The 25,621-nt window shown below is 36.7% G+C and overlaps 1 protein-coding gene across 1 annotated transcript in view; it reads right to left on the reverse strand.

The window, feature by feature from the left end:
• Window positions 1–1,024: 1,024 nt before the first annotated feature.
• RNF217 (ring finger protein 217) overlaps window positions 1,025–25,621 on the reverse strand; it is a 131,620-nt gene continuing 107,023 nt past the window's right edge. Inside the window, exons 4-6 of the mRNA XM_019966891.2 lie at window positions 17,740–17,941; window positions 12,665–12,736; window positions 1,025–11,005 (exon numbers count right to left, since the gene is read on the reverse strand). Coding sequence (XP_019822450.2) covers window positions 10,932–11,005; window positions 12,665–12,736; window positions 17,740–17,941 — 348 coding nt within the window. The 3' untranslated portion in view covers window positions 1,025–10,931. The remainder of the gene's footprint in view (window positions 11,006–12,664; window positions 12,737–17,739; window positions 17,942–25,621) is intronic.

Raw genomic sequence — 25,621 nt, forward strand, 5'->3', positions numbered from 1 at the left:
TACTTTCATCTGTGTTGATGGTTGTATCACCGTATCCTTGTTGCGTCTGGCTTCATTTGTTCAACAACGTCTGTGAGAGTCAACCACATTTTTGTGCATCGCTCTGTTGTTGAGTCGTTATGTCCAACTCTTTCGCAACCACATGGACTGTAGCCCACCAGGCTCCTCTGTTCATGGGATTTCCCAGGCAAGAATACTGGAGTATGTTGCCATTTTCTTCTCCAGGGCATCTTCCTGACCCAGGGATCTAACCTGTGTCTCCTGCATTGGCAGGTGAATTCTTTACCACTGAGCCACCAGGGAAGCCATGCATCACTCTGTAGTTTTAAATCATTACTTTTCATTGTTATTGTCTTATAATATTTCATCGTATAAATATATGTAAATATACCCCAGTATACTTGTCCACTTTACTGTTGACAGGAATGCTTATACATGTCCTTTGGCCAACAAATGCCCTTGTTTCCCTAATGATAGAGCTGCTGCTGCTAAGTCGCTTCAGTCGTGTCCGACTCTGTGCAACCCCAGAGATGGAAGCCTAACCAGGCTCTTCTGTCCCTGGGATTCTCCAGGCAAGAACACTGGAGTGGGGTGCCATTGCCTTCTCCGAATGATAGAGCTAGGAAGGCATTATAAGGAAGGCATATATATTTAGCTTTAATGGTTAGCAGTTTCTACTTTTCCCACTCCATGGCAGCCCCTTCTGTCTGAGGAGCAACCACTACCCTAAGCCAGACTCTTACTTTCACAGTATCTGTGTCTCCATCACACTCCATGCAGAATGATCGTCACTGTCCTGTGTGTTTTCCTCAAAATCTGCCACAGCAACACAACACGACCCACCTTCCAAAATGCACACCCGTGAATTTCTATGCATTCCTGCTTTTCCATTCTTAAGAATCTGGTGCAGAAATGACTTCAATAACTTTCCAGATTTACTTCCATACATGTAATCTTGGCACTGCCCAATATTAGCTTTTGATGTCTTTAAATTCCAAATCGACTGGGAAAAAAACCAAGAGTCTTCTCTTTTAAAAACTTTTATTAGGCATTGCTAGATGATGGTGCATGATGTCCTGCACACATCATGCAAGTAAACAGCACTCCACAGGAATCCACACAACAGTTCATACAGTGACAAAGTAGTTGGTTCCCTTTATAGTCTGCATCCATGTAGAGTGAATGTTGTTTCACCCCTCCATGAGATCTGATCTCATGATTAAGATTGCCCTTCCATTCTAAAACAATCAACCAAAAGCAACAAAAAATAAATGTAGAAGCCCAACCACAACACAAAGCCATAAGGACATTACTAAAAGTCCAAAATTGGACTCCAAAGTCTTACAAGGTGTCCATCTTTTGAAAGGCTTGACCCTAAAATTTGTGTGATCTGACACGTGGGTTGCTTTTACTGCCAGCAGCATGTGAGAATGTATTTACGAAGAAGGATCGTTACACTGATACATATCTACTGAAAATTCTTGAGGTAATAGATTTTTAAATTTCACTGCTTAAAAAAAAAAAAAGAAAATCTGTTAATTTCCATGTCCCATCCAGCAGGACATATCGGTTGGCAGGAAGATTCTTCTCCTCTTTTTTCTTTGTCAAATATTTACACATATTTGCATATACAACCTGTGTCTTTGTCTTTTCTAAACACATGATTTATTTTAATTATTCGTTATACATTCATCAGGAAAAGTTGAATTATATACTATGGTACATAAAGAATACAACAACACCAGCTTTTTGTATAAAACTAACACAAAAGGCAAAGATCAAGAAGAGCAGGATAATATATTGTCCAAATGTCTCACTGTTGATAAAGCCCACTGTGAATGAGTAACTCCATTTAAATAGCAAACACCATCAATTCTTCGGCATCTCTGTGGAATTACAGATGAAGTATTATCAAAGACAAGTGGTAGTAAACTGGTCAAATTCCTGAAGTACCATATAATTACTTTTATTTTTAATGCTTTGTAATTTTATCCTAATTGTAGCTATAAAGACTTATAGCCATTCCAACTCTTGTTTTAAACTTTAATAATCAGCATTCTTTTTGGTGGCTTAAAAATACATTTCAGTTGTAATGGCTTCAGTTTATGGTGTTTAAGATCCTTTTTTAAAATACTTTAGCTTAAAAATGACGATGAATTTAAGAAAAATATATTGGCTAACCTGCTGTTCTGGAGAAAATACAGTGAATGAAGGTGGCAAATACAGCCTACGTATATATATTCCTAAAGTGTCTCATCAGCACTTTAAATAGAAGGACAAAGAAACACTCACACAAATATATGGCTCTTCAGATAAGAAACAAAGTCAAGGGAAAAAAATAAGGCACTAATAACAGAGATAAATGTTTCATACTCTCATCACACAAAGCACCATATGGAAGGTTAAAGGGACTATACTTTACTGCTATTGGAAAATGGTAATAAACCCAGTTTCCCTGACCTTAATTCACTAATTTCCTCTCTTCTTAAAAGTAATTAATGTATAAACACTAGAATACTGGCGGGAGGAATTATATATTATGCTAAAAGCACAATTCATGGAACCAACAGCATGAAATAACCACTTGGAGATAAGAAGCCCATCACTCTAAAAATGTAAGAAATTAAAGTCTTAAACACTCCCAATTGTTCGACATTTTCATCACAACAGAATTTGTTTCCTTTCCAATTTTCTTTTAGGAATTTCTACAAAAGAGTATTAATATTTTTTATTTTCTTATTTTATTTCTACATCCCTCTTTCTTAAAATATATTCAAAATGACTTCCTCCACATAGTTTTATGAATACCAAAGTTAATAGTATGACCAATGAAATGTAGAAAGGGATAAAAAGTAAAATTACATAAATATTTGCCAATGTCATTGAAAAGGCAAAGAAAATCTCTTTTCGACCAGGCTCATATATTACTATGAAAAGGAGTATGCCATTATTAATGTTACAGAAAATGAAAAGAATGTAATGAGACTATGACAAGATCTGGTACAACCTACTAGTCAAAGTCACTCATCTTAAAATTAAGACATTCTTTTCATTTGCTATTGTTTGTGAGCATGTAATTTAAATGGAATATATTCTGGTAATTCAAAGGAAGTAAAATTTATTCTTTAGAACTGCAATTTCTAAATATACAATAATGACAGATTAAAGACTCAAATGTTTTTCTTTTTAGTATTTTAAATTCGTTTTGAAAAAGAGAATAGGCCCACAAATTTGCAACATACATATACATGTAAATAAATGTTTCATGAAGACATCTAATAATTTTGTTTGCAATAGAAACAAAACAACTAACTGTTGTGGCTTCTTAATAATGTGTTAACCTAACATTTTTATGCCACCGTTTTCATGTTCTTTCAACACAAAATTATTTTTATGATATCTCAGAACGTATTACTTATTAAACTAATAATGTCTTTCATAATAAACAAGATTGTCAATTAATTTTTATATTAAAAATCTGTAACAGATTGTCCTTGTTAAGGTGTATATATATATATATTTGCCAATATACCAATTAGTGTTCTAAGTTTCATACAAGATACAAGGTAGGTTTACTTTTTTCAAGACCATCTAAAGACTTTTAATTATGATGAATATGATCAAATAACAAAATTAAGCTATTGCCATATAGAATTTAAAATAATATGTCTTAAAGAAAGGGTTTGTAATCAGCTGATAAAAATCACACTTTACCTAGAATTTTCTTTATAAAAGAACACAAAGCATGCTAATTTTGTATAAACTGAAAATTTCAGATACTTCTATCATATATTTAGTGTTTACTTGAAAGATTAAAGGTATATTTGGACATAGAAGAAATAATATATAGTGAAAAATATTATTTTTAAGAACTTGACTGAATTATTCACACTATTTCTCCAGTGGGAGCATGAGGTGGGCACCTAACTTTACAGGGAACTGATAACCAAAGTAGTGGGCCAGCTACAAGGAAAAATCTGAAGTAACATTATCTCAGCAATTTGGGGGCAATTTAACACCCAAGTTTGACTCTCCCTTAGGTTCTTCCATATTACATAATAAACCTATACTAATATACCTTGAGTGTGGGTTTTCATATCAATGAAAATGTTGAACATCTGCAAACTTTGCATGGTTTCTCTAGAAAAGGGCCGATATGAGTTACATTCAATGCCATCCACTGTAGATTATCAAAAAGTCTAATAATGTTCACAGAGTAAGGATCCATGGTCAAGTCTTACATACAAATGTGACAACATTATAAATCCAGCCTTAAGACCAAGCTGTGGGATTTTTGTTGAAACAAAGACCCCCAGGCACACATCTGGCCATTTTGGATGAATCAAGAATGATCTGGGGGTCACACTGAATGAATATCCACATGCGCTTTCTGTCCAACCAAGATGCAAACACAATATTGACCTTACAATAGTCCTGAAGCAATTTTGAAAGCTACGTTTTAGAGTATTTCTAGGCTCTCAGACTCAACTGACATCTTCTCATTCATTTTACTTCTTATCAGAGGGCTGGGCCTGGCGTGCTGCCGTCCATGGGGTCACAAAGAATCCGACAGGACTTAAGGACTGAGGAACAACAGGAGGGCAGGCAGGGTGTTCCAACTCCTATCAAGGAGAGGGACAGCGTTCCAAGTTGTCCTGGCATGTTTCAACTTACAGATCTACTACCAGGGCCAAATTGTGGAGTCCTTTCAGTTTGAATTTCATTAGAGTCAAAAAAGTTAATGGTCAGACAGAAGTTATCCCACATTCAGTCAAGACAGGAAGGGGACTGCAGAGGGAAAAAGCAAGATAACTAAGAAATCTGGAAAGAAAACAGAAACTTGATGTTCAAGTATGTGAATATCACTTTACAAGCAGGGAAAAAAGTAGTATGATGGATCAGAGCGACAAAAATGTGGGATAACCCTGAAAAAAAAAATATTTTCTATGCTAATAAGGTGTATAAGCTAAGCAAAGCAGAGTTAAATACACCTAATGAAATTTCTTTTGTAAACTAACAGGAAGTGGCCAAAAAAGGTAGTAGCAATCTTCTATGTTTTTTTCAAAAAATTCATTGCCTTTTAAGGCCATATTGATAGTCTCAAAACAGTCACTTCTTTAGCCAAAAAAGAACATAATTTCTAACATGGAAAGTTACATGCTCCTAAAATTGGCACCATGTATGAGGCTATATAGTCTATAGGGCTGCAAAGAGTCAGACATGACTGAGTGACTAATACTTTTTTTTTCATGAGGAAATGTAAAGTATGTGATACTTGAAGGCTTCAGCTAATGATCCAAAAAGATGACTGCAAGTCTCACACTGCTGAGACTGTTTCTTGGATTCTGATTAAGTGACTAAAGTTCCAGCCCCAGAATAGCGATGTACAGTACAAACCCCACACACCAGTTGGCTGTGAAATGAGTATAGCTTTACCCTCTGTGCTGTGCTTAGTCCCTCAGTCGTGTCTGACTCTTTGTGACCCCCATGGACTGTAGCCTACAAGCTCCTCTGTCCATGGAGATTCTCCAAGCAAGAATACTGGAGTGGGTAGTCATGCCCTCCTTCAGGGGATCTTCCCAGCTCAGGGATCAAGCCCAGGTCTCCCGCATTGCAGGTGGATTCTTTACCATCTGAGCCACCAGCAAAGCCCCTCTATGATTTACAAAGAAGTGTCTTTCTCTTTTAAAGCTTTGCATTGGAAAGGGAGCATTTCACCATGTTGCTGCTGCTGCTGCTAAGTCACTTCAGTCGTGTCCGACTCTGTGCGACCCCATAGACGGCACTCCCCAAATTTGAACTTTGATTTTGTTCATACCAAATTTATAATTATTTCATAACTATTGAAACAATAATTATGGATATTCATATTAAAATGGGATTTGCAACTTATTTTCCAGAGGAAGATGTCATAATTAAAATACAATGATTTGAACAAACAAAATATGCTTACACTGGCTATTAACGGTAGTTTTGATTTACTATGGTACTAGTTGGTGGAATTTCTTTTATAGATTTCATGAAAAATAAAAAATGCAGCTAAAACGTGCACTAGAAACTAACTTAATATTTTAAACAAATATTCCAATGAAGTTATTAGGTAACATGCATTAATTGCTTGCTAGGTTCGAGCTCCTAATACCAATTTTTAGAATTACTATATGTTTCGGAAACTTGGCTATATCTTTTTCAGGTATGTTTTACTTGTTTTAAATTTTCCGCTTCTGATTCCACCCTCCTCGCCTGCCAGATTTAAAGAGGTGACATCTATTTGCTAACACTGTTATTCTACTGTCTCCATCGAAACATTGCAATCAGTTTAACTCTGTCAGATTACTTAAAATGACACAAGTATTTAAAGTGCATTATTGGACCTTAAGGCTATATTTATAATAGGCATTAACACAAAACAATAAAGCTGACCACAGGAAAGATTACTTTCAAGGGTTGAGACAGATCTCGGCCACAAATATGAAAGGTTAAGCACACAATCCAATGGGAAGACTGACATTAAGGCATATGTGCAGCTTGCATAAAAAATTCAAATATAAAATGGCATTTGGTATGAATTTTTATCTTGGTACTTAATGAAGTATACTAATTAATATTACTTAGGCCACTAACTTTTATAATCATGAATTCAATAGAACTTATAAAATTGTAGTGTTAAAAACACCTGCAATGTTTAATAAGGGAGAAACTAGATCAATGTGTTGGCAGATGTACTGTAATTTGACAAAGGTCCAGGAGGAATGAACTGCCTTGCAGGTTCCTAAGTGAGTTTTTAACCCACTCCTTTCCTCCTCTTTTCTACTGCAGAGGAGCTGGTTAGAGTCTCAGAGGAGTGGAGAAAATGAGGTTGGGTTGTCTGGGGACTGGAAAACTGTTTGAAGGTATTGTAGGGGAGCCTTGGGCCATCTGTTTGGGTGACAGGATCAAAAGATAAAGACTCACCTGTGGCCTTGGGACTCAAGAGATGATGGGTGACACAAGACAGGGAATTTCCTGACAGGCACTAATGAATCCGATATCACAGAGAGGACAGCACAATTAAAGATATCAGGTTGTAACCTGACCAGTGTTTAATTATCTTTGATTGTTTTCCAGTCTGCTCTACCTTTAGGAAATAATAGCACCTATCAGAAAATCAGGGTGGTGGCAAGAGAATGCTGTTTGTGCCAAAGGTGTGATTCCTCTTTTCTTCTTAACTCCACATACAGAAGTCCTTCAGGAAATGCTGGGAATCATTGTCAAATAAATGTCATGCTGTTCTGTTTATAAGCACCCCAAAAAACCACCAACTTTATGTACACTCAAAGTTATTTTTCTGTGGATAATGTGGTCATTTGTAATTACCAACATATTGCTTCCTACTTCTCACAATGGCATAATTAAGTTCCTCTGTGGAACATGCATGAACATGGATAGTGTTTTTAAAATGTGACAAACATGATCACTTTAGCCATTTCACTAAATTCCTCAAGTTTTAAAACTAGGCAATCCAAACATCAATGTATCTTTCTCTCATTATATTACAGACATCTCATTGCACTTTATTGGAATAAGATGAATTTTCTTTTGTGTTGGCAAGATATTTATTTGGCTAATCAAGCATGAGGACAAATTATCCTGCAAAATATGCTTTTCTTCAAAAATGGTGCACTTTTACACAACTTTTTCTCCAAGAAAAGGGTCTTAAATATATTATTTCTATGATTTTCATTCATCGAAAATGCATTAAAATTTTATTACAAATATAAAAACCAAATTTAAAAACTTATGAAAATGTTCACACAGTGACAAAAATATATGTAAAGGGTCTTCACCAATGTTTTGTAACAGAGAAGTGAAAACAACCTTGATGTCCATTTAATAGGGGACTGATTAAATAAATTAATGTATGCCCCCCAATGGAATATGTAGTTAATTTACAAAAGAATGAGGTAACTCTATTTAAACACTTATGGAAATTTGTCTACCAATACATAGTAAAATGAAAAATAGTCACAGGACAGTAAGCATATTATTATTCTATTTGTACAAAACTAATACATACACAGATACACATACACACATACATATTTACTTATTTGTATATTTTTAGATAGTATCTGGAAAGACCTATACCAAACCATTAACAGTGGTTACCACTAGAAAATAAGGGGTGGGGAAAAGTAGAGGAATTTGTATTTTATAATTCCTTATAGCTGATTTTTTTTTAAGGAGCATATATTGCATTTATAATGAAAAATATTAAAATGATAAGCCTTGGATAAAAAGATATTCATCTTATGCACATCTTTTTCTAAAGTCATTTTTTAAATTTCCTCCAAAAGGTAAGGTTGTTTTACCTTCAATGTTGGCACTAACATATAAATAATCTCTTTTATCTTTCTCCTTCCTTTTTAAGATCTTAATGACACTTAGCAAAAAAAGTCACAAATACCTACTGTAAGTCACTAGCAGGGAAAGGCCTGATATATAGCAACTCTGAAAGTGAAAAATGCACACATTAATTTTAAAAAGTCTACGAAATATAAAAATGAAAATCCTGTGCAATGCTGTGCACACCATCACAAGTGTTGATGAAAGAGCCTTCACTGATAACAGACACTGCTCTGTAAGTGGAAAACTGGAACATTTCCAAATAATATAAAAATATCTCCAAAAGATAAGTTATTCAAAGAAAGGAATAAAAAATCCCTGAGTAGGCCAAAGACAACAGACACACAGATACAATAACCTAAGGAAATAGATTATCCAGGACCAGAGAGTATATTATTTAGCTAGTTAGTATATATGTATTCATATGCAGCCATGTATATATCTAAATATATATACATACACATATCATACATAGACACTTCCACTAGATTTAGATTTCATCACATGCACACATCATTAAACTAACACCTAAGTCCAGGAAGGGAAAGACTAATTTACAAAAATTAAGCACTTTTATGACAAAATTATGTGGATTTAGGGCTAGAACTTTCCATTCTCTCAGTTCTCTTGCTAGAGGATGTAGCCTAGGCACTCAATAAATATTTGTTGGATTGATAGATAGTCGGATGAATGGAAAAACAGTGTAGAGGCACGGATGAATTTGTGAAGCTACAGCATGACTTCTTGTATCATGTTATGTTTTGAAATATGCTATTCTAGGACCATAAGTGGACACAGCCTCCTCTAACTGGAAACAGATTAGTCCAGCAGTGAAGTTTTTCTGAGTGTTACTCAGAGAATGGAAGTGCTGGCTTGTTATCTGTGCACATAAACTTCACTATCATGGACTTTTTAGATCAAATAAAAATGATAAATGTTATACTCTGAAGCCCAACAAGACAAACTATCCATGTTAATGCATGTTTTATCACATAATGTATTTCAATTAAGAAAAGGCAGGTGACAAGTAAATGCTACATCAATGCCAATAACTAATGTTAAGGATTTGGAGACAAGTGGCAACTTTAGGCTTCTTAGGGGTCTTTAATGATGAACACTCATAATGAAAACAAAATGAAACACAATTTAGTTACTTGTCCTTTTCTTACTTTTAAAGACTTCTCAGTTTGGTAAAACATCCTAATTTTTTTTTTTTTTTCATTTTTTGTTTCCTTCTCTAAAAGCAGTTTATGTTTTAGATAAACCTGTGAACATAAAAAGTTTTGTTTCAAATCACCCCTCCATAAGAAGATACCAACACATTATTATGCATTGAAGCAGTAAACATAAGAAAAATCCTTCAAAAACAGTATTTGTTTTTATGAAAAACTTGGGGACAAACAGAGAGAGAGAGACAGGAGAGGTGAGAGGGTGGGGTTTTAAATAATACCATATGCTTAATCTAAAGCATAATTATTATCATCACAAGTTGGTTAAACAATTAGAAGAATGGGGATATGTTCAAAGGCCTCAGCAGTTCTCTCTACAGCAAACTCATTTAAATTAACTATAGACTGAAGCAAGTATGCCAACATGTAAGAAATCTGAAAAGAAGACTGAATGTTTAGGTCTCGAGAATTTCCTAGAAGCAGCCTATCAGTTTTGTCAGTTTATAAAGTTTGATAATCCTTGAGGCGACTCTGCACAAATTTCTGTGTGTGCATCTGAGACACACAGAGAAACAGCAAGAAACAGAAAGGGTCAACATCAAAACAGCCTGTTGTCTACGCTGACTTTAATTCAGTACGTTACCAAATTATGCCCACAAAGGAACGATCGTCTTTAAATACGTCTACAAAAATGTGGAAAAATAGTGTAGAGGCATGGAACTCGACAAGAACAAGGTACTGGACCTAGTTTTAATATAGATACGTATATACACACACATTCACACCCCTACACGATACACTTCAGTAACTAGGATTCTTCTCATTTAGTTTCATTAGTTCCTTTTTGGGCACTGAGATTTCTAACAATGAGAGCATCTGAAGGAGGAAGGAATTATATGCTTGGGCCACAGATGAAAATAGGTGCGTGTGGTGAGCCTCCGTCTTCTGAAAGGTGGCCTTGCTTGTTGGTGCAGGTGGCACTTGAGTTATTCACCCCAAGTCTCAGAAGAAGGCCTGGAGGGAGAGTCAGGGACAAAGACAGTCTAAGCAATGCTCAGGAGACACATGCTCAGACAGTTTTGAGGATAACTGGTTCTAATTAAAGTACTGTCTTCCAAGAACCACGAAGAGTCTATGATATAGATGTTTATAGTCTATGAAAGTGACCGTTTCGTAAAAGCAGCAATCTGTATATGGAAAGGACAGGATACCATGTTGGGAATGCACTGGAGCTAGAGGCATTGTGGCCTGCAGAGAACACGGGGAAGAGGAGGCAGAAGGTTCCTCTAGGCGGTTGCAAGGTGCAGCCCTCTGATGCGTGTATCATCCTGTGTGGTTCTTACCCAGCCCAGCGCTGTCAGATGACATCATCTGCATTTACCAGTGCATTCCTGTCCGTGATCGTTTTCTCTGTTTTTTACAAAGGCAATAGATAGGAAATACAAATAAACCTGGGGGTTAAAAAAAAAAGAAAAAGATGAAAGCTAATTAAAAGAACAGGCTTTTAGTACGATAGATTTGTAACATTTCTATTTTCAAATGTTCATTTTGCAAGCTATTTATTAATAATCATTATTTAGTAATACATGAAAAGAGGGAAGATACCTACGCTATGAAACGTACTTAGTTTTTCAAGATTCTCTTCTTTATTCTTTTTTTTAAACTCTCTCCTCACCTTTTACCAGTCTGTGACACCAGTTTTGATATGAATTTTTTTTTATCAAAATATCAAAACTTAAGTTTAAGTCTTCTTTATTAACCCTGGTTATATCTTTCACACTGATATTCATGCTTCAGTTTCAGGCCATATAACATGTTACTCAAGAAGATGGGTGCTGGAGCAAATGTCAGCTTTGATTCCCAATTCTACCATTTGTGAGGTCCTAGTGACTAGCTGCGGAGAAGGCAATGGCACCCCACTCAGTACTCTTGCCTGGAAAATCCCATGGACGGAGGAGCCTTGAGGGCTGCAGTCCATGGGGTCGCTGAGGGTCGGACACGACTGAGCGACTTCACTTTCACTTTTCACTTTCATGCATTGGAGAAGGAAATGGCAACCCACTCCAGTGTTCTTGCCTGGAGAATCCCAGGGACAGGGGAGCCTGGTGGGCTGCCGTCTATGGGGTCGCATAGAGTCAGACACGACTGAAGCGACTTAGCAGCAGCAGCAGCAGTGACTAGCTTTAATTTCCTCAACTGTAAAATGCAGAAATAGCATCTACTTCATAAAGCCTCACTCATTGCAAGAACTTATGTCAGTTACTTTATAATTCTATCTATCCTGCACATACAAATTACTTGCTAAACAGAACTTGACATATAAAATCAATTTATTTAGGAAAAAAAGAGAAATCCCGTCTACTACATGGAACAATTATCCAAGCAGCCTTTAGCTATCATGTTTGCTTTTAAATTCTCTAAAGCAATGGTTCTCAAAGTGTGGTCCATGGACCATGAGCATAAGCGTCACCTAACCTTTTAGAACTAGAAATCCATGGGTCCCGTCTCTATAGTGAATCACAAACTAGGGCAAAGACCTGTTAACTTGTGTTTTAACCAGCCTTCATGGTTCTTATAAAGCACTCCAGAGTCTCAGAATCACTGCTTGAAATGTGTATTTTAATATACCTGTATGAATGAAACTATATTTATCACTGATACATTTTCTATTTGTCAGTGCTCAATTTTATGCTGGGCAGGTGTTCCTACCCACATCAAATGTATCTTTTTGACCCAGGGAATCCTTTTCTTAGAACTAACCAAACTGTACCAGAGCCTCTTTCCTTTGATGCTCTAAATCTGGGTTCTTGTCCACTGGAATCTTTTGGTAAAATTCTAGTTACACTAATTTTTGTATTAAAAGAGAGTTAATAATGCTTTATAAGAAATATGAATGAGAGTATTCATGGAGTGAAAAAGTGCCACACAAATACATCCTATATGAAACACACCCCTCCGAATCTATAAATCATGTGCTGATGGCTTATCTAGAGCAAGCACAGGCCAGGTACCTCCCCTACTTACTAACTGACTCACTATTACATTTATACTCGTGTTCTCTCTACGGCACCCAGAGAATTCTTATCTCAAATACATTAAGTGTTTCTTACCGATGACAACTGCTATGGCCCCTAGTGCTAATCCCAAGACCAGAATTAGAGGTGCAACGAACAATTTTCCAGCTGGAAAACAAAAGGCAAACCATTTAGAGAGTCTTAAACTAAAACCAAAATACAAATTCAGCAACACTTTTAAATATCACAGTGTGTATTTTTAAGGAGTCGTTATAAGTAAGGCAATATTTCTCTGGAAATGTATCAGATGTAGAACAAATGTGTACATTCAGTAACTTCACTCAAGTCCTGGGCACATGGGTCATCCATCTCATAAATTACTTACCTTATACAACCAAGAAAATTCTAAAGCTACTGACTCACTTTATTCCACCAGAACCATTCAACTTTGTGCTTTTTCCTTTAGATCTCTTCCATTTTCATTTTTTTTTAATATTCTGAAAGATTAAAAAGGGAGTGACACATCCTGAGCCGGCAAAAGAAAATCTAATTAGCTCACAAAATGGAGAGCTCATAGTGCTACAAAGAGTTCTGCCTAAGCCCACATCTGAAAACGTGATTTATTTATCTCCTGGGTCCAAAGGAAACTAACAACATGAACGTCTAATATACTGAATGACAAATGGGATGTTTCAATACTGTTAGAGAAAATCACCAGTAGACACACAATATACTGAAGGTTATTCAAATAAATCATTTCAGCAAACTTAAAAAGGAAGTACTTATAAGAAGGCTAAACACTGGTAAGGATGCCAGTGGCATCAACCAGCATTTTTTCTTCTGAATGAATAACTGAGCAGTGATTACAATAAACTCTAGTTACAGCACAAAATTCACGACTGGAATCCTGCTGGTGTTAAAAGGCACTGGCACAAAAATAGAGGCTAATAGTTAATGTCTTTACATCGTAATCTTTATCATTACATGGTAATCTTATTCTCAAAGCATGTGATGTAGCAACAGCTACAGAACCCAAACACAAGAGAAGAGGAAAGAATGGACGGACTTTGCAGTAGAATCACATTGCTATTAAAGAATCAAGCAGCAACACCATTCTATAAATAAGGATGGTAATTTGGAATAACCAACTACATTAGAAAACAGAAACATAATGCTGCCGTTTGCTGGAAATTTGTCAGAATTATATTAACATTTTTTATTCTTAAGAAAGGGTCTCTGGAACCACAGAAAATATATAGAGAGAAAATATTTTTTTTTAGGAAATATATTTTTTAATATCTAATTTAGAAAAAATTGACATTCAGTTGACAAAATGTCTAACCATGAGGTTTACTTACTTTTTTCACCAATGATATAATTTATCAAGCAATACTAAATCCCACTGAACAATTATATTTTGTACACTCGTAACGCTATGCTTGAGTTTAGAATGTATTGACTTGCATATTTTAAGCGAATCTGTTTTCTCCTGTACATGTAGCTCAGTGTGCTCATTCATATTTCTTTTTTAAGTAATTATCAATTTCACAAGAGTGATATATTTTCATAAGAGAGATAAAACATGACTGCAAGGTAACAGCACTACTGTTTTCAAACGTCACAGGACTCAGAACCAGATACGTGCTCTTTTTCTCTCTAGGAAGCAATAAACTTATTACAATCATGCAATCCATATTTGACACATGTTTAAGTCTGCTTTTAAAACTGTCCTGAGGACAGTTAAGCTCAGATTCTGCTATTCCTAGATCAATAATAATTCTTTTAAAATACTATTCTCAATAGCTGAAACAATATTTTATCATATCCATATATCCTACCTTATTTAAATATTTTAGTACTTATTTTTTGTTCCTTTTTCTGCTATTTTAAATTATACTTGCAAGTACACCATTGTCAGCCTAGATTTATCATATTTTAAAATGTCTATCACGTTACCATCAAATTTATTTGTAAAAGAACTGCACAAAATTTCCAATTCATTCAATAGAGTATGGAAATTCAGCACAGAGTATTAACTTGACAAAATATTTGCTAATCAATAATCCAAAGAAACCTCATTTTATTTTAATTTACATTTCTCTGACTACTAATAATGTGGAATCTTTTAAAACATGTTTATTGGCTATCTTTATTTCTTCAATTCTGGTTCCAGACTTCTTTTTTTAAAAAAATTGATATTTAATTTTGGGGGGCCTCCATTTCTTTTGCATATAAGCTATTTTTGTATATAAGCTACTTGTCAACAAGGAATCAAAGACCTGTATTTTCTTCACCAATGTATGCTTTAATACTTTGAATATTTGTATGGAATAATATGAGAACTAAGCATTTTTCTGTCACTTTTATTCCCAATACCATTCACTGAAAAATCTGCCTACTCCCTGAAAAAGTGAAAGTGTTAATTACTCAGTCATCTCTGACTCTTTGCGAACCCATGGACTGTGGCCCACCAAGCTCCTCTGTCCATGGAATTCTCCAGGCAAGGATACTGGAGTGGGTTGCAATGCCCTTCTCCAGAGGATCTTCCCGACCCAGGGAATGAACCTAGGTCCTCCACATTGTGGGCAGATTCTTTACTGTTTGAGCTACCCAGGAAGCCATTCACTGAAAAATCTACCTACTAGGGAGATACTTCCATGTCAGAGGCCACTAATTATCCTCCAATCGCTGTTCTGCTTTATTCTCTAGAGACAGAACTTCTGATCTGCAGCTGGGCAGATGCTGACATGAAACGAAGACTTTGTTTCTCATCCTCCAGGTGTGAGAGGAGGATAGGCCCTTTTCCTGTCTCTATCCAAGGACATCTGCAGGCTTCCCAAACTGTAGATCAGGGAAAGACAGAGGTCAGGAAGGCTTTGCTGTCATCCATCTATTCTCTCCCATGGCAGGGAGGAAGCAAGCCTTGTCCTGCTTTTTGTAGGGATGAGATGTTTGAAACTGAACTGCTCTTTTATTTAAAAACACTGCTTATAAAATCACTTTATTCCATTTTGTAAAATGTAATGGGTAACACGGATTATTGTATTCTTCCCTGTTTGTCCATAGGAGAAAAGTCCACATTTTCCTGCCACACTTGTGATGGTCTGACAGCAGTTTGAGACGGTCTGACCGCTGTCCTGAAGGTGGAAAAATATGTGTAGGAGAGACAGCTTACAAGGCCAGCTGCTCCCTGCTTTATCAGGTACATCCTGACACACAAGAGCACACACGTACACACACACACACGAAAATGGGCCCCAAAAGGAAACCATTTACAGAAATCTGACTGCAAAATTTAAAAATGAAGACAGTACAAAGAAAATATTTCCCTGCTGACAATGTTTTCATGGCCTGTCGATTCTACAGGCTGTTAAATAACTTGACTGTATTTTATGATGTGGGAAGAGGATTCTGATGGCATCAAGGCAAAAACTGAGAGGACCCAAAGAGAAGGTGTCCAAAATATCACTGGACAAACAGGGTGGGAAATAACTTTATTTAAGAATGACTAAACAGAAAAATGGGGGGGAAAAGCATGCTCTAATAAAAGATTATTAAAAATAAAAATGGAAGGAAACATCCTGCAACAAAATGGCACTGAAGTAGGAAGGAAAAGAATTGGCAATGCAGGAAAAGATACAGGTGTTGGTTTTTAGGTTGTTCTCTGTATATATAGACTTACAAATAGGTTATAGCTCAAAAACTTACTTTGCAATTAGCTTTCTCATGGTAGTATTGTTATAAATAGGGGTTAGATTCCCTAAGTATCTCTCCAAAGCCTACTAAACTAGTAAGTATATATTGGTTATATAATTGTTAACATACACTATTATATGCAAATAAGCCAAAAAGCACTAAAAATTATTAAAACCAATCTTGTCTATATTCAATGCTATTGGTTATGGAACACTGCATTTAACTAAATAAAGCTCAGGAAGAGTGTTTTACAAAGATCATATAAGATTTTAGAAAATGATGGTGCTGGTTTCCACATGATTAAATTTAAAATATATGTTCTACTGTTTAGCTGTCAGAAGTATATCATTACCACCAACTGTTCTGAGTAGCCTGCCATGATTCTAGCAAGGTGAGTGGTTTCACAACCCTAATGAAGTGATGGAGGGTTGAAGAGAGATATAAGAGAGTTTCATGAAGTAAGTAGAAAGGGAGACATGTGGATGATGTTTAAAAATATTGCATACGTGAGAAAGACTGCCAGAGGAAGAAAGAATGGAGTTCTGGGTGATGAAAAAGAAAGCATATCTCATTGTAGGTCTATTCCAAAGGAGTAGGGAGCCATTAGAAGAAGAACTATTAGGCCAGAAGAACACTGCACCCAGCAATCTGTGTTTACGTCTGCGTATTTGTATATGAGACCATGTGTTGCTGAGGATGAAGAAAGCAGTAAAAAGTCAATCCATAAAAGCATTTCATGCATGTATGCTAAGATACTTCAGTCATGTCCGACTCTCTCTTTGTGACCCCATGGACTGTAGCCCACCAGATTCCTCTGTCCATGGGATTCTCCAGGCAAGAATACTGGAGTGGGTTGCCACTTCCTTCTCCAGGGGATCTTCCTGATCCAGGGATCAAAACCTTGGATATTTAAACTTGGGTTTGTATGCAATGAAGGCGTTTGATGCTCATTTCATTAACTGTAAGCGATTAATATTAACTTCTAATACAAATAGAAAATACATACGACTTATCAACTATATAGGTACAGTGGAACTCTATCACAAGACTCTGAAACACAGGGATTTTAAAAACTGTACTGTTGTGTCTTCCATGAATAAACAGAGGTTATGTGTTAAGACCCATTGCTAGTATCGTCACTACACAAATCAATGTGACAGTGTCCCCTTCTATCAAATCACCTACAATAGGGTTTCAGAAATGACTTAACATTTCTGCGGTAGATTCAATTATTCGTTTTTCGAACAAAATCCACTTGCTCATATAGAAAGTGTCCTGCTAACAAACTTAAGTTTTTTTATTTTAAACACAAAAGGAGAAAAAAATGTCTTCCTCCTATTTTCAGCTAAAGGCTCTACTAGAATGCATGGCAGGTGCTGAGATTTATCATAGCTGTTGGATCACATTTCTAAGCTCTATCATCGTCACTGCATACTTCCTAAGGAAGATTCCTATAAATAATGTTGGACACTCACCACAGACTGACCCTCGCACTAATCTCCTTAGGTGAGGTCTCTCTGGGAGGTAGCGGTATTTGCATCCAAATATACTGAGGTTTGAGGTGTGGTCTCCAAAGAAACGGAGCTGGCGGTATCTCTCCCCACATCGATAACAAAAATTAGTGTTACACTGTGAACAGGTCATATGGTCACACCCTTCAGTTCTCTGGATGTGGATCTGTAACAGAGAAAGAGAGATAGAAGAACAAGGTTATTAAATTTTTAATAAAGGATGTATGGAACAAAAGATACAAGTTTCACCAAAATAAAAGCCTTACATAGCATTCCTGAAGCTGTGAGTTTGCTTATAATCACATTCTTTAAGGCCATCTTTATATCAAACCCTTTAGATGTGTAAAGCTCATTAACATTTCAGATGCTGAAGCTGTTGGCTTATTTTGACTAATATAAACAAACACATCCTGAAGAAAATTCACTTATCTTTCTAAACATACATCTCACTCAATGATTAGGAGGCAATTTAAAATGCTGTGAAGGTATATTTTGTTGATGCTATGATAAGCAAAAATGAGGTGGCCTGGGAAATAAGAAGAGACAAAGAGGATTCTTTAAAAGAAAGGATTACATAAAATTTTTTAAGGGACAGAAATTTCTCTTTGTGTACGGGAATGACAATAGGTGTAAAGTAAAAGTGAAAGTCGCTCAGTTATGTCTGACTCTTTGCAACCCCATGGACTACACAGTCCATGGAATTTTCCAGGTCAGAATACTGGAATGGGTAGACTTTCCCTTCTCCAGGAGATCTTCCCAACTCTCCAACCCAGGGACTGAACCCAGTTGGGCGGATTCTTTACCAGCTGAGCCACCAGGAAAGCCCCAGTAGGTATAAGTGTATTTGCAATACCATTTTAGTTCCCAGCTCTCATGTTAGTTGCAAACGCCTGAACAGGACTGGGCATACAATGCTACCTGCACAACTGTTGTCGTCGTCAAGTTAACAGGAAAATACAGAAGTTGTTGCTGTCAAGTTACAGGTAAATACTGAGATTACTCCTTATCTCCCAGGCTACAATTTAGATGATACTACTTACTTATATTACTCATGAGAATAAAAATGTGATAATATACATACAGGGACTAACCCATTTTGGAGGCACATACTGAGTCAGATCAGTACAATACTGGTTCCATTTATCCCTCCCCCTTCACTCACCTAAAAATGTGAGGAACCAAATACCTGGGCAGTGTAACTGGCATTCCCTGATTGCCAGGTGATCTCCTTTATCACTTCTTCACATGGATGATTCTTAGACTGATGCTAGACTACAGAGTACCTTCCTGGACAGGCAAGGACTTGCTATGGTCAAGGGCATATGGGCATCAGTGGTCAAAGGTAACTACCAATCATTACTTGGTCAATAGAAGCCAAACTTGCTTTTCCTGCTATTGGCCACCTCATCTTTTTCAATTGTATTGATTTTTTTCCCCTTTTACCTGACAGTCCCTTGAGAGTGGACCCAGGTTTTGTGGAGCCTGGTTATCTAATTAGAGGGGCTCAGAGGGTGCAGTGGTAAAGAGTTCGCCTGTCAATGCAGGAGGTGCAGGTTTGATCCCTGGGTCAGGAGGATCTCTAGGAGAAGAAAATGGCAACCCACTCCAGTATTCTTGCCTGGAAAATGCCATGGACAGAGGAGACTGGTGGGCTACAGTCCATGAAGTTGCAAAGAGTTGTAGATGACTCAGCACACACACACTTAAAGGAGAAGCATGCAAATTACAAATTGGATGCCTACAAAGGGTCCCATGCAGGTGAGGATCTCTGCAGCTTAAGCTCTGCAGCTTCCTGGTAACCTCTCCCCTGATGGCCCTGTAGGGCCTGTTTCTATGAATAAGCCTGACGAACAACTGCTGTGACTGCATCCACTTAGCAGAGCAGATGGCATTTAGGAACGATGTAGGGCAAGGCCCTACTTAACCCCTGAATTATTTCTCACCCTTTAAACCACCTGAGCACTAGGAGAACTGTTAAGCATCAGAGACAACTGCTAAGTATCCAAAATAAAGGTTACTTCTTCACATCCTCAACCTTTGGACTGTATATTGTATTTGATCTTGATATGGAGATAATAAATCTTAACAGATTTCCTAGCCACATACCATAGTGTTGTATGGGACCTATAAAGGGAGAAAGGCTAATATTTGCTTAGAGCCTATTATATACCAAACTTTGTACATACATAGCATCTTTACCCTCATGACCAACCATAAGACTGGCATGTTTATTCATAACCAGAGCTCAGAAAAGTACTCTGCTTGAATGAATGGAGAAATGATTTGATTCATGTCTATTTTGTTATTATGCTAAGATGAAAGTGAAAGTGTTCGTTGCTCAGTTGTGTTCAACTCTTTGTGACCCCATGGACTATAGCCCGTCAGGCTCCTCTGTCCATGGACTTCTCCAGGCAAGAATACTAGAGTAGGTTGCCATGCGTTCTCCAGGGGATTCTTTGCAACCCAGGGATTGAACCCAGGTCTCTCACATTGCAGGCACGGTCTTTACCATTTAAGCTACCCAGGAAGGTAAGCACCCTCTTATCATAAACTTAAAGGTAAAACCAGAGGGTCAGTCATATTCTTTGCTGACAGTGTCATCATGTCTGCCTCCTGCATGAGGCATGTCTGAGTCTTTCTGCTTGGCTTAGTTGCTCTCCGGACTAATCCACATTCTTCCTTTAAAATAATATTCGAACTTTTTCTGACAGGAAACTTGTTGTAATAAATTAAACTTGTCGCTGACAGTTCATTTGCCTCAAAATTTCATATTCAATTTTCACTGCTCTTTTACATCTGTTTGTAATACTTTTTATTGTGTTCTAAAATCTTTATGTGGTATATTCATTATTCATTTAAATACCAAAGACTGTAATTTCTAGCCTATTTTAAGTCTTTCCTTATTTCAAAAACAACACTCAAAACACAGCAGGCTACTAAAGTACAGTTAGTCCAATAATATGTCTATACAGGAAGTGATAAAATTCTAAGCTCTGATAATACTCTATGGGAACCCTATATGTTGCAGGGTTATATGGTTCTATAGAGTAATTTGAATATTTTACACACATAACAGCAATGACTTAATCATGAAAAATGGTTTCAGAACTTATGTCAGGCACAGAGTGAATCCTCTAATACTACTGCAAATATATCTTGATTATATATGAATATTTTATAACTTCAGGCTAAAAGAGAAATGCACTGACATAATGCAAGTTAACTTGTAACAAGAGACAGGACTTTTCACATTTGCTAATAAGCAAGTTATAATTTTGAACTTCTAACACCCAGAGGATGATAAATTTAATCTGCTAAATGAATTCCCTGAATATATCTTTAAAGGTCACTCTTTTCAAAACATCAAAGCTTTTAAAAGTTGGTTTAAATTACATTTATGTAAAGTCCATTTTATTTCTCAGTGAAGCTTTAAGAACATTTTTATTATAGCTTCAAAACATTCATCAATGTATCTCTGCTAAAAAACAAATTGCCCAAGTGTAATTCAGCATCAAAACTTTGTATTTAATTAAGAGATGCAGACAGAGTTAAGACAGATGAGATATTTCTAATCCACTAGATTAAACTGACTGCCCATAAGCCACAAACATCATTTGATTTGCTACCACAGACAGGGTTTCTTCTCTCCATCTATATCAAATAAAGATGGCTGATACATAAGGAGCTGAATATTTAAACACTACATGTTGCTTATATATCTCTATATTTACAAGTCATAAGATAAAATATTCAGGATATGCCAGATATTTCTTTAATATGAGTTTGATATTAAGTCCACACAGTAGCAGTAGACCAAAATGACAACATGGACCACCTCTGAGCCTATGACATTCTTTACAGGACATACAAACACCTGCAATAAGACATTAATCAATGTATCTACTCCCTTCTTCAAGCTATTTACATTTAGTTTAATAAAATGCCCACAAACTATCTTAAATTCTAGTTCTATTGAACTAGAATTCAGCTGTTTATTAATTCTAAGGTGGAAAAATAATAATATATGTACTGCTAAATATCCAACCTATTTTATAACTAAACCAGTACATATCTGCCTACAAGTATTTATCTCCACTTTCACCAAGAACTGAAGATTTATTTTATCCTTTAAGTGGGAAATGATAACTAAATTAACTGTTATCTATTACTGTTCCCAGTGAGATTTAGTCTATGTATAAAATGATTTTAATATATGCATTTGCCTCTGTGGCTTTGATATTGGGAGGGATGAATTAGAAACAATAATTATGAGAGAAGGTTTTGGAGATCCGATGACTAACTCTTAGTTCCTAACTTATCTCACTATACTAATTCTCCACAACACAGGGATTTTTTTAAAAAAATAATGTTATTTTTGGCTGTGCTGGGTCTTCACTGCTGTGCGGGGTTTTTTTTTGTTGTGGTGTGTGGGGGCTACTCTCTAGGTACAGTGTTCAGGCTTCTCATTGCAGCAGCGTCTCTTGTTGGAGAGAAGGGCACGGGCTCCAGAGCACAGGCTTCCGTAGTTCCAGCACGTGGGCTCAGTAATTGCAGCTCCCGGGCTCTAGAGCACAGGATCAACAGTTGTGGCACGTGGGCTTAGCTGTTACGTGGCATGTGGGATCTTCTTGGATCAGGGCTGGAACCCATGTCTCCTGAATTGGCAGGCAGATTTTCTAACATTGAGCCACCAAGGACACCCCAACACAGGGATTTTTTAAAACCAAACATATATGCAAAGCCTTCAAAGACCTGATTAAAAGCATGTAGCTAGAATTACTTGCCCAATTGTGAAATAAACAATAATAAGGGCAAAAATGAAACAATTCTAGACATGCTAAGACTCTTCTGTGCCTTTTCTGGGGCCATGACTTAAGGAAGCACTTCATTAAGTGAATGTTTAAGTCAAGAAGGACAATGTTACCACATACAAAAAAGGTGTAAGAAATCTCAGCCAATGGGTTCCAAAGCAATCAGTCCAATTTAGAACAGGAAGTCAGCTGGTTTCAAGAATGTCTTCAAAAAATAACAATGGAATATACAACAAGCAATAAAAATTTATGAGGAACTAAATATTAAATAACATGATAAATAAAGTAGATACTTCTATTCCCAATAAGGAAGGAAGAAAAACAGAAAGGACTTTCAGGAAAAGCAAAACAAAACAAAGGGCATAGAAGGTTCAAATATGAGGCATAACACACTAGAGCACAAGTGAGTTCACAGAGTGCACAAAGATGCAAGGGGCATGTTTCCTAGAAGTTGGGATTCCATAGACAGGGAACTGTAATCCTTGTTCCGTAATTATATGTTCTTGATACGTAAACACTCAACTGGTTTTCAAATATTAGAATCGTTCTTTAGGGAAAAAAGTAGTAAACATTAGAATAGAGTGTGGAGGTTATTAAATTTGACGATATAAAAACAAAGTTACAGCTTACAGAAAATGGGAAACAGAAGCAGCAAGAATTGCAGGACGACTAGATCCTCATATATACCTAAAACTGTTAGACACGGGACAGAAGTCTCTATACAGTATTTAAAGGTGAGAGATAATCAAAAGAACTAAAATGTAACTATGAAAAACTGGAATAGAAAGACAGGGAAAGGGTAGCTAAGCAGCAGGAATCCTGTAGTGTCAACTGTGGTTGCCTCTATTTGGTAAACTATTCTGTAAAAAATAAATAAGATGTTGATTTCAAAATCATTTGGTGTCTCCTGCCATGTTAGTTTTTTTAAAGCCATACTCTAACTTCAATTGTCCTCTAATGTAATGTACTTTGGCCACCTGATGCGAAGAGCTGATTCACTGGAAAAGACCCTGATGCTGGGAAAGATTGAAGGCAGGAGGAGAAGGGGACAACAGAGGATGAGATGGCTGGATGGCATCACTGACTCAATGGACATGAGTTTTTTTTTTTTTTTTAATTTTATTTTATTTTTAAACTTTACATAATTGTATTAGTTTTGCCAAATATCAAAATGAATCCATCACAGGTATACATGTGCTCCCCATCCTGAACCCTCCTCCCTCCTCCCTCCCCATACCATCCCTCTGGGTCGTCCCAGTGCACTAGCCCCAAGCATCCAGTATCGTGCATTGAACCTGGACTGGCATCTCATTTCATACATGATATTTTACATGTTTCAATGCCATTCTCCCAAATCTTCCCACCCTCTCTCTCTCCCACAGAGTCCATAAGAGTGTTCTATACATCAGTGTCTCTTTTGCTGTCTCGAACACAGGGTTATTGTTATCATCTTTCTAAATTCCATATATATGCGTTAGTATACTGTATTGGTGTTTTTCCTTCTGGCTTACTTCACTCTGTATAATAGGCTCCAGTTTCATCCACCTCATTAGAACTGATTCAAATGAATTCTTTTTAATGGCTGAGTAATACTCCATTGTGTATATGTACCACTGCTTTCTTATCCATTCATCTGCTGATGGACATCTAGGTTGCTTCCATGTCCTGGCTATTATAAACAGTGCTGCGATGAACATTGGGGTACACGTGTCTCTTTCCCTTCTGGTTTCCTCAGTGTGTATGCCCAGCAGTGGGATTGCTGGATCATAAGGCAGTTCTATTTCCAGTTTTTTAAGGAATCTCCACACTGTTCTCCATAATGGCTGTACTAGAGCTTGAGAAAGAAGAATGGAACTGGAGGAATCAACCTACCTGACTTCAGGCTCTACTACAAAGCCACAGTTATCAAGACAGTATGGTACTGGCACAAAGACAGAAATATAGATCAATGGAACAAAATAGAAAGCCCAGAGATAAATCCACGCACATATGGACACCTTATCTTTGACAAAGGAGGCAAGAATATACAATGGATTAAAGACAATCTCTTTAACAAGTGGTGCTGGGAAAACTGGTCAACCACTTGTAAAAGAATGAAACTAGAACACTTTCTAACACCATACACAAAAATAAACTCAAAATGGATTAAAGATCTAAACATAAGACCAGAAACTATAAAACTCCTAGAGGAGAACATAGGCAAAACACTCTCTGACATACATCACAACAGGATCCTCTATGACCCACCTCCCAGAATATCGGAAATAAAAGCAAAAATAAACAAATGGGACCTAATTAACCTTAAAAGCTTCTGCACATCAAAGGAAACTATCAGCAAGGTGAAAAGACAGCCTTCACAATGGGAGAAAATAATAGCAAATGAAGCAACGGACAAACAACTAATCTCAAAAATATACAAGCAACTCCTACAGCTCAACTCCAGAAAAATAAATGACCCAATCAAAAAATGGGCCAAAGAACTAAATAGACATTTCTCCAAAGAAGACATACAGATGGCTAACAAACACATGAAAAGATGCTCAACATCACTCATTATCAGAGAAATGTAAATCAAGACCACTATGAGGTACCATTTCACACCAGTCAGAATGGCTGCGATCCAAAAGTCTACAAATAATATATGTTGGAGAGGGTGTGGAGAAAAGGGAACCCTCTTACACTGGACATGAGTTTGAGTGAACTCCGGGAGTTGGCGATGGACAGGGAGGCCTGGAGTGCTGCAGTCCATGGGGCAGCAAAGAGTTGGACATGACTGAGAAACTGAACTGAACTGAATGTACTGGTTTTCTTTCTTATAGGGAATTTCATATGTAATTCAGTCTTTTTTTTAATTTTATTTTATTTTTAAACTTTACATAATTGTATTAGTTTTGCCAAATATAAAAATGAATCCACCACAGGTATACATGTGTTCCCCATCCTGAACCCTCCTCCGTGTAATTCAGTCTTATGATTGATTTATGACGACACATTCTTTGAAGAAGAGTGAGAAGACTGTCCAATTCTTACTCCTC

Source organism: Bos indicus, chromosome 9 (genome assembly GCF_029378745.1).
Source record: "Bos indicus isolate NIAB-ARS_2022 breed Sahiwal x Tharparkar chromosome 9, NIAB-ARS_B.indTharparkar_mat_pri_1.0, whole genome shotgun sequence".
In the NCBI taxonomy this organism is placed as follows: Eukaryota; Metazoa; Chordata; class Mammalia; order Artiodactyla; family Bovidae; genus Bos; species Bos indicus.